The sequence below is a fragment of the Acartia tonsa genome, chromosome 5 (assembly GCF_053477335.1).
Source record: "Acartia tonsa isolate MP-2025a chromosome 5, ASM5347733v1, whole genome shotgun sequence".
In the NCBI taxonomy this organism is placed as follows: Eukaryota; Metazoa; Arthropoda; class Copepoda; order Calanoida; family Acartiidae; genus Acartia; species Acartia tonsa.
The window spans coordinates 10,870,558-10,883,785 of NC_137264.1; the positions used below are offsets into that span (position 1 = coordinate 10,870,558).

The following is a 13,228-nucleotide window of genomic DNA, read 5'->3' on the forward strand; positions in this document are numbered from 1 at the left end:
TCAGATTCCTCCAGTTAAAAAAATGTCCGAGGACAATGACCCTGGGAGCCCTATGATGCAGGACACCCAAGCAGGTATGTACTTTTAGTACACCTACACCTAACAGTACCTTTGCCCATTCGGGAGGTCTAGCATATATGCAATACAAGTATACTAGCGGCTACGCCCCCTAGAGGCCTCTAGTTTCATTTAAATGTTTTATTTTTATTTTAAATATCTAATTTGAGAAATAATTTGCCAATGTTATCAGCTGTTAAATTAAACTCTAAGCAGCGCGACTACGCTAGCGACACTATGCGGCGGAAATATTTAAATTTTTTCGATTTTATTGTGATTTCTCTTGGGAGGGTGGTGGTACCCTCCCCCAAATTAGTTAAAAACCTTCCCGGGACCTATGAGAAGTTACCCTGTTAAGGAGAACCCGATCTATTCAGCGGTTAGCGAGATCCTTCAGTACAAACACACAGACAAACATCCTGTTACTTTAGTATAAGGATATGCCCCTAGCCTCAAGTGGCCAAGTATTGAAAGGGGCAGAGATGGACTAGAAATTTGGCTTAAAATCATACTAAAACCTAAATCTTAAAATACAATATTCTAAAACCATCACAAAACCTATGTGAAGCATACTTAAAATAGAGAAATCAATCGGATCAATAGTTTTTGAGATTTTACGCATGAGACAAAAAACCTTTACTATATAATACAGGAAATACCAATGTATGCTTTTCTCTCAGTGCAGTGGGGAAAATCAAAACGTTTTGTCAAATTCTTTCAATTCTTAAGGTTATCATCTATAGGGTTCCATTGGAATTCAGCCCACACGGGACTCAACCCACGGAATTCAGCCCAGCGGGATTCAACCCAACGGTATTCAGCCCACACGGGATTCAACCCACGGTATTCAGCCCACACGGGATTCAACCCATGGTATTCAGTCCATACGGGACTCAACCCACGGAATTCAGTCCATACGGGACTCAACCCACGGAATTCAGTCCATATGGGACTCAACCCACAGAATTCAGTCCATACTGGACTCAACCCACGGAATTCAGTCCACATGGGATTCAACCCATTATATATGTAAAATTATCAGTTTGCAAAAAAATATTTTTTTTTAATTTGAGAACTAATTTTTTAGAAATTTTTTTTTTTAAGTTTTGAAAAATGTTTATGTAAACTTTTTATTGTAGAAATTATTTTATAAAATATGCTTTATAAAAAAATTTGAGAAAAAAGAATTATTTTCAAAAAAATTGTTTCTAAAATTTGAAAAAAAAATATTTGTTTTTAAAACTGAGTTTTATATATTTATTGGGTTGAATACCGTGTGGACTGAATTCTCAGTTTTAAAAACAAATATTTTTTTTTCTTTAAAAAACTATTTTTTTGAAAATTTTGTTATAAAGCATATTTTATAAAATAATTTCTACAATAAAAAAAAAATTACATTAACTTTTTTCAAAACTTTTTTTTTATTTTCTAAAAATTTAGTTCTCAAATTTAAAAAAAAAAATTTTAAAAACTGGTATTTTTACATATATAATGGGTTGAGTCCCGTATGGACTGAATTCCGTGGGTTGAGTCCCGTATTGACTGAATTCCGTGGGTTGAGTCCCGTGTGGGCTGAATCCCGTGGGTTGAATCCCGTGTGGGCTGAATACCGTTGGGTTGAATCCCGCTGGGCTGAATTCCGTGGGTTGAATCCCGTGTGGACTGAATTCCAATGGAACCCATCTATAGTCCTATTTTTTTGGTGACATGTTTTAAGTAGTCTGAGCAGTACATTAGCTTAAAAATTTGAAAGCCAAATAATCACCAAAATGCCTTTTCTAAAAGTTAAAATATTAGGTTTTTATTGATTTGTAAAATTGTACATTTTAGTAAACAAACCCTTTGAACAAAGTTTTGTACAACTTGAGGAAAGTGCGGTACAAAATCAGACTCCGAATTTGCCTGTTACCCTCTTTTATAGAAAACAGCTACTACACATTACACAGTACACACACAGTATGGGAATATCCATCTCGAGCTATTAAAAATTCCTTCGTTTCATACATACAAGACAGACTTTTCCTTTTTATTTTGGATTTCAATAATAAGGCTTCAGTTTTATATAAACTATATTTTTATCCATCCAATATTTGTTGTATTATAGATATTGCTACACAACTGGTAGATAATACAGACAATGATGTAGATGATGGGGAAGCTCCTACACAAGCTGTTACAGCTTATCATTCAGGTCAGCACAAAACTTTTTCATGTTGACAGTGTTCACCAGGCGGGATGAGATATTGTACGGTGAATTTAAATTATACTGGTAATCAAAGTTTTCATCACGTTCATTTATTTTTTGGCTTAAAAGCTTTGAGTCTTTTTATTCAATCTTGATTGATTTTAGCCCGGTACAAGTTTCACTTTATTAGAGTACATGATAATCTGGTGTAAGATCCGAGTAATAATAAATCCATTCTTATATGTTTACCTAACAATACGACATCCCAAATCATCAAATTTTAAATAGGTAGGTATAAGATTTATTAAAACAATCTTTAGAAAGGGATAAAATTCAGTTTCCTTCTATTGTATGAGAATCTTTCTCAAGATAGAAAAATTGCAAAATTTAAATTAAAAATTGTTGTTTCATTTTCAAATATACTAGCGGCTGCGCCCCTAAAATCTAGGGACTCTGACTCCAGTGCAAAGAACTCGTTTAAATTCTCTAGATATTGAAATCTTGAGCTTCAGATAACAAACTTATAACAAACGCTTATTACTCATGTAATATTGGAGCTATCTTAGTTAACAGAAAGGTTTCGGCAGCCTGCTAGTAACCGTTTTATGGGGTAAAGATCAAAAATCCGCAAAGCTAACAACAAAAAATCTAGATGGTGAAGACATGGACGCTACGCAAGCGGTTGTACCAGGGTCTCCAACTCAACAAGATGACATGGATGCAACTCAGGTTAGTTAAGCACCGCTGGATATCAAAGAGAGTGGGGACAATGGGCTGTTAATTACACTAGTTCCTAAAGTTTTATAATGACGTTTTCTTATTTCTTGGCCTAACAACTTTGGGGATTTTAAGGAATTTCGATTGGTTAATTCATTCTTAAGCAAGTTCAGTGATAAAACGTTTAAAATTTAATCCACAGTAGGGCTAATTTTGTGCATAATTTTATGGGATATACATTAAATATGCCTTTGTCTTATCCCTTTAGATCCCTGGCTAGATTTATATCAACATTCATGTTATACAACATGTTTAATAACACGTATATTTACCTATTCCATCTACATTGATGTAAAATTCTAATGAGACATATATTTTACCTCTATTTCTCTGTCTGTCTGTCCATCTGTCTACTTGTCTATCTTAGGGAGGGAGCGGATATAAGAATGTAAACTATACACACTCTCTCATTTGTTTGTATAAAACTTTGGGTAATTATTTAAAATCTAGATTGGTTGGTTAAAATTAGCTCTGCTTCTCTATCTATCTACTTCCTATCTCTACATGTTTCTAGTTTCTTATTTATCTGTTTAGGCTGTAGAAGTGGATGCACCTGCTTCTCCTGAACCGACCATGGATGAAAGTAAGGGGGAAGAGGTAAGGCCAGTTTCTAAGTTGCACTGCTACTCAACAACATTATCCATTGTACGTCTGTATTTCTCAGTAAATGCATAAAAAATACCAATATATACTAAATAACATTATACAAACTTATATAAAGTTATTGCCGGCTGATCAAGGAAAGAATTAAAATAAAAGCCCGCCACAAATTATATAGATAAATTATAAATTGTTTTCCAGGATGGCGCCAAATCTGACCTGGAGGAGGGAGAGGCAGATAAATCAAGATCAGTTTCTCGGTCAAGTTCGCCAGCCAGATCTACAAGGAATTGATACTTATGTAATATAACTGTCATTTCAAGAAAAGATTTTTCTCGTTTACTTTAGTTCCCCCCCCCCCAAAAAAAAAAAAAAATTGTTGCATAAGTACCTAACAAAAGAGTAATTTAATGTTTAGTATCCGATGCTGTAAACAAACAAAATCTAGGTATCTGAACACATCTCAAAAAAGTCTGCCTACTTACAAGGATAACTGTATGGTAGAAAGGGTTGAAGGATTATTTAATCCTAAGTAAAAGTCGTGTAGCAAAGTATCTCGCTAACCGCTGAACCGAAATGGTTCATATTTACATTGAAACTTCCTATAGATCAAGGAAAGGTTCATAACTATTTCTGGAAGGGTACCTCCACCTTTCCAAGAAAAATAGTCCCTATAAAAAAGCCCCCCCCCCCCCTCCCTTGTCTTTTCCCTAAGTACTCCTAGAGACATCAAAGTACGAAGCAATTACTGAAGTATAAAGTATCCTATCAAAGATCTAGATCTGTAAGCAAGGAAGCAGACAAAAGTGGGACCAAATCACGGTCCCAGTCCCGCTCAAAATCACGGTCAAAGTCGCCGGCGGCGGCGTCTGAAAACGGCGGCGGGGAGAAGGCCAAGTCGCGTTCCAGGTCTGGATCTAGACAGAGGTCCCGGTCCAAGTCCGGTTCCAAAGATCGTTCCAGGTAAATTGACAAGAATTTGAAAGATATTTTTTCGATTTGTTAGGATATTTTACTACAAGATGAATTTCATTTTAAAAATTTATTTGATTTCACCTCCCCCCCCCCCCCCCTAGTTTTAAAATGGTAAAATGTTTCAGTACTCTTTATTTTATTAATGTTTTCCTCCTTCCACATATTTTCCAGTGTCTCCCCTTTGGCATGGTATCCCATGCAGAATTAAATATACACCCCTTTTTGTAGATGGAGGTATAATAGTTTTCTTGAGATGCAATATTCATTTTTTAAAAAGATCATTGTTCGAAAATCATATTAAATATTTAGGTCCAGATCCAAGTCTAGATCTCGTTCTAGATCAAAATCTGGCAGTCGCGCGGCCTCCAGGTCAAAGTCTGGCAGTAGAGCTGGCTCCAGGTCTAAATCACGCTCAAGGTAATTCATTAGTTTTCATGTTTAAAAGTATCCAACTATGTTTTAAATTTTACTACTTATGTTAAAGAATCCCTTTCTTCCTTCTGCTTTTTTTTTTATAGATTTATAATTTACTCTCTATTTTCCATTTTAGTTTTGCAAAAAAAAATGGGGGGCATTTTTATTATATTGTGTGGGTGAAGTTATCCTCCCCTAAAAACAACTATAAACCTTTTCTATACCTATAAGAAGCTTTACTTTAAAGGTGAGTCATTTCGGTCTAACGGTTAGCGAGATTGAAAGCAATATTGACACACACAGTCAGATAAAGTGCTATCTTGTTATTTTTTATTTAAGGATAAAATTTTTTTTCTTCAATCATTCATCTTAATAACAAAAATGTTATTAAGGTCCCGTTCTAAATCTGGGTCCAGGTCAAGATCAGGTTCAGCCGCCAGTAGATCAAGGTCCAGGTCCAAGTCTGGTTCCAGGTAAATAGCTTCAAATATGTCTTTTCTAATTCAGGACAGCAAGTCAAAAGAATTAGGTATTATCTTATTAATATTACAATTTTAATTTTAATTTTTAGTCAATCCCATAATACGAGTGACGGTGTTTTTCCCCAAGCTTTAAAAAAAAACTGAAATATTTCAGCTGACTTAATATACAAATAGAATGATAAGATTGATTTCCTTATCATAAAAGTTTTCGGATTGATTATATCATTTGATGTTCTTTTTTTCAGATCGAGGTCAGGATCCCGTTCCAAGAGCAGATCCAGGTCCAGATCAGGCTCCAGGTCTTCCAGAAGTGTTTCTAGATCAAGATCCAGGTAAAATTTTTGTTTAGAAGGTAGCATCAAACCATCCCGGGATCTATGTAAAGCTTTTCTAAAACGGAGAGCCTGGCAAAAGAAAACCCTAGGTACTACTTTTCATATTAGGACGAGCGGCTACGCACCTAGAGGCTTCTCTATAATGGAGAGAAGGAATTGACCCTCCTCAAATTTCAATTTAGATTAAAGAAGAAAAAAGAAAATGTTTGGTGGTTCATCTTTTCTAAGGGTGATTGCTCCTGGAATGGTGATCTTATCCTCCCTTTAAATAGTTATAATCTTCCTAGGATCTATGAGAATATTCACTGTAAAGGAGAACCATATCGGTTCAGTGGTTTGAAAGATCCAAAGTTTCAGAAAAAAAACCTACTACTTTATATAATCGGATTGTAAATGCTGTTAGTTTGTTATTGTGGCTCATAGATAAAGTTGTCCTTGTTTTAGATCCGGCTCTGGTTCAAGATCCAGGTCCCGGTCACGCTCCCGGTCTCGCAGCGGCTCCGGCTCCGACAGTGATGTCGCCACCAAAAAGAAGAAGGTTGTCAAGGACGCTCTGGGAGATTCTGATGACGAAGGAATGTTTGTTTGCAAAAGAAAATGCGCAATTTTGCTCACCTTTTTTTAAAAAAAATAGTTGCTTGTAAAATAAAAAGAAGTTAACATTATTTTTATACTAGTGATATATTGAGATGAATTATAGATTTTTTTATCCAGGGCGGCAGGGGATATTTGGATATTTATTAACTAGTTCACAAATTTTTGTTGAACTTTGTTTGTTTGGTTCATTACGTGAGTGACCAAACGATTTAATCACTATTTGATTTGTAACAGAAGGGGTATGTGTATCATCATTGGGGTTTTACATTAATTTATCGACCATTGCATTGTCTTATCCCTTTAGATCCCTGGATTTATCTGTATTTCATTGACCAACCCTTAGAATTATGTCTTAAATATTCTATTGCTAACAAACTCTGATTGAAGGTGGAAAGGGAAGCGGAGATGAGGGGGGTGATAAAGCCCTACCCGCCCTTTCTGACAGTGAAGACGAAGGGGGAGAGAAAAAGGTAACATTATAATATTTGTTAATTTTTTTTTTTTTGGGGGGGGAGCTGGCACCTTAAAATTCACGAAAAAGAGTTTTTTTGATCATTACTTTATCACCTAATGTCTTCGTTGAATATTGTGACAGAAAATGGCCTAAAACCATCCATACACCTATGTGAACTTGAGAAGCTTCCCTTATATGGAGAACTTTATCAGTTTTAGTTACAGTCTTAATTGACAAAAATAAACCTTTCTACTTTAATAGTATAGGAGTATTTCATCAGCGAGAGAGAAGGGACAATGGACTGATTATTGTACTAGTCCCCAAAGTTTTATAATAACGTTTTCTTATTCGTTGGCTAACAACTTTGGGAATTTTGATTGGTTGATTCATTAAGTTCATTGTTCAAACGTTTCAACATCTAATTTAATCAGCAGAAGGGGTGATTTTGTGTATCAACATTGGGAATGTACATCAATTTATCGGCCAATTTTCTTATCCCTTTAGATCCCTGATTTTTCTACCTTCTAAACATTTATTTTTATCAGGACAAAGAGAAGGAGACAGGCGGCGGTGATAACGAGGAGGCTGAGCGGAAAGCCGCCGATTCATCCAGTGATGACGATAGGCCGGTCAATAACGGCGATAACGGGCTGAGCTCCGGTAAACTTATGTCAGACTTTGATATGATGTTGGAGAGAAAAAGGGATGGATTTATGAAATTCGAAAAAGTATCAGGCAGTTTACCTCAAAGTGCCTATTATAGCAAAGAACCCCCCTCCCTACCTAATTGTTTTATATAAATTTTAAAAACTAAGGATTTTTGGCAGGGATGACTTTTGTAGATTTGTGTTAAATTAGATTAAATGTGTCAGGCCAAGAAAAAAAATGCTATAACATTTAGTAGCGTTTACTTAAGTATTCTTTAAATCCTAGGTATTATCCTCTTAGAATTTTTTTTTTCAATATTGAAAATTTGAGTACCCCCCCCCCCCCCCCCCCCCCCGACAGCGAACTATAAACTCTGGCCGCAGCGCTCGGCTCCCTAGCCTGCCTAGCCGCAGCGCTCGGCCCCCTTGCCTGCCTAGCCGCAGCGCTCGGCTCCCTAGCCTAAAACCTAACCTAACCTAAAATAGTTGTTCGTCGGTAGTCGGGGGGGGGGGGGGGGGGGGGGGTACAAAATTGAAAAAAAATGAAAACAAATTTTCTAAGAGGATAACGCCCAAAAACCATATTTCATAAATGACAATATTAAAGATCTGAGCAGAAGAAGCGTCGTAAGAAGAAGGATATTGATCTTATCAATGACAACGATGACGCCATAGCCAGGCTCATTGCTGACATGAGATTTGCAGCTAGGTAAAATAGTTTTTGTAGCGAAGCTACTCTATATTTCGAATTGTTTGTCTGTCAGTCTACTCGCAAGAAACGAGTTAGAGAACTTTAATTATTTTACCTCCTAATCTATAATACAAAGTAGCTTGATGTCTGTCCGTCTGTCCGTCTGTCTGTCCGTCTGAAGCTTAAGATCTCAGTAACCGCTGAACCGATTGGGCTCTACTCTCCAGGGATTATACCTACTGGTCCTGTGATGGTTTTAAGCTATTTTCCTGGGGGGTGGGACACCCCCAACCCCCCAAAAACTAAAAAAAACCACCCCCCCAAAAAAATTTTTAACATTTTTTTTGTAAAATCTCAGTAACTGCTGAACAAATTGGGCTCTACTCTTCTGGGAATATACCTACTGGTCCTCTGGTGGTTTTAGGCTATTTTCTAGGAGGGTGGGACACCCCAACCCCCCTAAAAATAAAAAAATCCCTATTTCCAAATTATTTTATTTTTTTTTATTTTTGTAAACAAAAACCAGGTAATTGGGTTGGGGGAACCCCACTGCCTCATGGGGGCGAAGCCCCCATGAACCCCCCCCCCAAAAAAAAAAAAAAAAAAAAATTTCAGCAAAAATTTTTTTTGGGCTTTTTGTAACTTTTAAAAATTGACATCTTTAAAAAGTTGTTGCAATTATAGGTATTAAATAAAATTTACAGTGGAGAGTTTTCAATTTTTGTGTATATGTGGTCCAATCAGTGGGACTATCAGAGCTTGCGCCGCATACAGGGTACTCGCTTATGCTCACCCCGTACGAGACATACGGTGAACAACCTGGGTTTAATTTTTACGAATTAAAATTTTTGTGCATACGGCGCACAACCTGGGTTTAATTTTACCAAAGAGTAATTCGGCAAAGAATAACTTTTTTGAAAATATAACTATAAAATTATTCTGGAGGGTTGACTTTCCATTACCTCATGGGGCGAAGCCCCTAGAGGCTAGGGGCGAAGCCACTAGTATAATCTAAGATAGGAGGCTGTTTTTGTGTGAAGATTGATGTAGAATATACGTGGATAATAATATTATGACAGGGGAAAATTTTCGCCAATTTAGCTCGTTTATGGGTCAGTTCGTTCATCCGGTAGGTGGGGAGGGGCTTGGTAAAGGGGGTGAAAGGGGAATCGTTATTTTAGCCCACTACAAGTTTCACTTTATTAGAGATCATGGAAATCTGGTGTATGACAATATATTTTAATTAAACAATTATCCTTATTATTTTTTGGATGGAAGTCAAATCAATATTTTTTTTTCTTATTTTAAACTTATTTCAGGGAAGATAATGAGTTAAATCAAGCAGGCCAGCCTGCAATTAGGTAATATTTTTTATAGATTCATGAAAAGCGTAAATTAACATGTTGTTTTATTAATTTTTTCGAAATATGTAGGACTATTAGTATGTAGTTCCATATATAGATACCTTCTCACATACGTTGGCTTAAAAACTTTAGGTACGTTTTGCAGATCTTGATTGGTTTGTTCAAACTATAGAAGGAGTAAAATTATTTCTCGTGTTCATTCGAATCCGATGAATAGGAACCGGTTCTCATCCATACGAAAAAAACTATGTCTAGCATCGTATTATATCCAGCTTTCTACGAATATAAAAATGTACAATCATAAGATTAAAACCAGTTTTTTAGCCGGTGCTTTCGGCACCTCGGGGCTAAAAAAACTAGTTTTAATCTTTTAATTGTACATTCTATATCCGCGGAAAGCCATTTATAATACGAGGCGAGAAATAACTATTATCATCATTGATGGATGTACATTCTGTTATAGTCCACTGTCTTATCCCTTAAGATCCGTGATAGATATCCATAAGACACAGTGGCCCTAGCGTATCTTTGGCTTAAAAATCTTGACCTTAACAGTTGAAACTGTCATAACTTTTTTGTTTTTAGGAGTTTTGACTTAATTTTTTCATTTTTCGAAATGGGATTGCATGTATTTTAATAAGAAAATTAAAAAATATAATTTATTTCATCAATTCTACTGTTTTTTTTTACCAAGATATGCAAATTTTTGATGAAAAAATCGTATTATTTTACTCAACGCAGGGAGGGAGAAATTCAGACACATTGCTAAAAAATTTGAAAATTTGAAGTGCAAGTAATACTTGAGTTACAAGAAATCTAAAATATGTTTTGGAAAGGTCTTAAAAATGTCTAAAACATTTGGTTTAAATTTTAAAAATATTGCCCACCCCCAAGCCGCCAGGGGGGGAAAAACCAAAAAGGTAGGAAAAAGTATGTCTCATACGGGGTGAGATGGGGTGAACTTCCCACGGATAAAATCTAATGAAATTTTGCACACTCATTATTAAGCATGTCTTGTTGCCGCGTTTTGCTGCGTATATAGGTAGCACTATTTTTGGGCTAATAGTAACCGCTCAAAAATACCTTATATTTAAGGACTTCCAATTGCCCTAAAAAAAATAAATTTTAAATTTTTTTTATAAAAAACAATAAATAAGGCCATAATTAAATTATTTATGCAAAGAAATTCTTAATTTATCTTAAATAAGACCAAAGATATGATGTTTTTAACACCTACTAAAAGGATAAATTTTGTCGGGATTTGGGCAAAATATCGCGTTGACTAAAGTTGTTTACAAAAGATACACTACACTACGCTGCAGGGCCGCAGTGAAGATTTATAATTAAACGCGAATAAAATATTTTTTTTTAGAAAAATGACGATGCTTCGTAACGTGTTATCCCAGTTGAAAAAGGTTGACCTACAGATGGCCTTTGTGGAAGCAAATGTGTTGTCGGTCATGACAGACTGGTTAGCTCCTTTACCAGATAAATCTTTACCTAGTGGAGAAATTAGAAGGGTAAGGCTTTATTTTAAATCTAGTAGAATCGACCCGAGCCTCTGGGGGAGGTCAGGAAATAGCCTTAAACTACTCAAAACAGCTTTCCTTTAAAATACTAGCCTTTTAAAATCTTAAGCTTCAGAAAAAAAATTTCTACTTTACATAGGTAGGTAATATGATTTTTTAAATCTACGGAATTTTTATGAAAAATCTTTGAAAAAATATGAATATGCTAGGTATTTAATTTATTTGTTGGCTTTTAATTATACAGGAATTTAAAAAAAACCATCACTTTGCATCAATAATTTTAATCTATAGGAGAAATTTTGTTTTTCCTAATTGAGGGTGTAAAACAATCACACGATCACTGTCTTATCCCTTAAAATCCCTGCTAAAATATCTTTTTGTTTTAGGAATTACTAAAGATTTTATTCACTCTGCGTATAGATGACCAGACACGGCTTAAAGAATCCGGCATTGGTAAAGCAGTGATGTATCTGTACAAACATCCCAAGGAGAACTCAGAAAATAAAGTTTTGGCGGGCAAAATTATTAATTCCTGGGCCCGGCCTATTTTTAATAAATCCACCAATTATCATGTAAGGTTTCATAATTAAATCTTAGTAGCGAAGCTACTCTATAATTTATGTTGTCTGTTCGTCAGTCAGTCCATAAAGGGAAATCAGAGAGAGAGAGGAGACAATAGGCTGCTTATTATACAAGTCCCCAAAGTTTTATAATAACGTTCTCTTATTTGTTGCCCTAACAACATTGGGGTCTTTAGTGAAATTTGATTGGTTAATGCATTGAGTTTAGTGTTCAAACATTTCAACCATTGATTTTAATCTACATAAGGGTTAATTTTGTGTATCATCATTGGGGATGTATTGTATAATGTATATCAATTTATCGGTCATAGTGTTATCAACCTTGGGGAAAATGTAATTTACTCTGTCTGTTAGTCATATCTGTAAAGCTTGAAATATATAAATATTTTAAACATTTACGTGATATGTTAAAGGTTTTAGGATTTGTGTTATAAAGGGGGGGGGGGCGTAAATACATCTAAACTTAAACAGTGAGCAAAATGATCTAAATATTGTGCTAGATTCTTGAAACTTGGTACATAAGCCTAGTCCAATAGGTAATACATCTAAATGGAAAAAAATCCAAAAATATTAAATATATTATTCATTCATAACCACTGAACTTCTGCTATTTAAGTCCCTTTATCTAAGGTTTTAGTAACACGTTTCCTAATTCATTGTCTCAAAACTAAGGGTACCTATTAATTTATTGGTTCTAATTAGCAGTGTCCAAACGTATCAACCAATAATTTCAATATACAGAAGAGGTATCTAATTTAGTTTTTTATCATTACTGCTGTACATTAATTTTTGTTCCTTAAGATGCCTGAATGCCTATGGATAAAATTGTCCTTTTATTTTTATGTTATTTTTAGGATTTTGAGAAAGAAGCTAGAGCAGCGAGAGACAAAGATATTTTAAATAAAAAGTAAGTTTCACAGTTCTACAATAAGCGACATGTCTCTCACAATTTTCTTCGTCAATTTCAGACAATTAATCATTCATAGATTATAAACATTGTATTATATCAGAGGGACAGGGGTCAATGGGCTGTTTATTACACTAGTCCCCAAAGTTTCATAATATAGTAATGTTATCTTATTCGTTGGCTTAACAACTTTGGAGACTTTTAATTAATTGTGATTGGTTGCTTTATTCAGTAATGTTCAAACGTTTCAAGCACTTATTTTAGAAGGTGTAATTTGGCGGCTCCGGCTCCACAACGCTGCTTATAAGGTCGAGTGTTCAAACGTTCTATCCACTAACTTTGATCTTCAGAAGGGGTAATTTTGAATGTCTTCATTAAGAATGTGCATCAGTTTATCGGCCATTGTCTTATCCCTATAGATTATATACCTGATTAATATTAATCTTTAGACGTCGTCGCGAGGAAGAGGAGGAGCCAGAGGAAGGACTGAGACCTGGAGACCCGGGCTGGATTGCCAGAGCCCGCGTCCCCATGCCCGCGGGTGGGGACTACATCCGCAGACCCAAGTGGCAGACAGAGGTGGAGGTCGTGGCTAAAAAGAAGAAAGTTGTAAGCTATTATTTTATATTCAGA

At 35.5% G+C, this 13,228-nt stretch overlaps 2 protein-coding genes across 5 annotated transcripts in view; one reads left to right on the top strand and one right to left on the bottom strand.

Moving 5' to 3' along the window:
- Positions 1–13,228, top strand: part of LOC145319931 (uncharacterized) — a 137,591-nt gene that overhangs the window by 122,918 nt on the left and 1,445 nt on the right. Inside the window, exons 2-19 of the mRNA XM_080162332.1 lie at positions 3–74; positions 2,162–2,248; positions 2,895–2,971; positions 3,554–3,616; positions 3,821–3,903; positions 4,391–4,582; positions 4,904–5,011; positions 5,401–5,481; positions 5,736–5,822; positions 6,270–6,445; positions 6,810–6,892; positions 7,422–7,575; positions 8,127–8,232; positions 9,534–9,575; positions 10,951–11,098; positions 11,494–11,679; positions 12,543–12,595; positions 13,045–13,204. Coding sequence (XP_080018458.1) covers positions 23–74; positions 2,162–2,248; positions 2,895–2,971; positions 3,554–3,616; positions 3,821–3,903; positions 4,391–4,582; positions 4,904–5,011; positions 5,401–5,481; positions 5,736–5,822; positions 6,270–6,445; positions 6,810–6,892; positions 7,422–7,575; positions 8,127–8,232; positions 9,534–9,575; positions 10,951–11,098; positions 11,494–11,679; positions 12,543–12,595; positions 13,045–13,204 — 1,938 coding nt within the window. The 5' untranslated portion in view covers positions 3–22. The remainder of the gene's footprint in view (positions 1–2; positions 75–2,161; positions 2,249–2,894; positions 2,972–3,553; positions 3,617–3,820; positions 3,904–4,390; positions 4,583–4,903; positions 5,012–5,400; positions 5,482–5,735; positions 5,823–6,269; positions 6,446–6,809; positions 6,893–7,421; positions 7,576–8,126; positions 8,233–9,533; positions 9,576–10,950; positions 11,099–11,493; positions 11,680–12,542; positions 12,596–13,044; positions 13,205–13,228) is intronic.
- The window catches only part of LOC145318738 (uncharacterized), a 372,001-nt gene that overhangs the window by 26,525 nt on the left and 332,248 nt on the right, over positions 1–13,228 (bottom strand). The window lies entirely within an intron of this gene.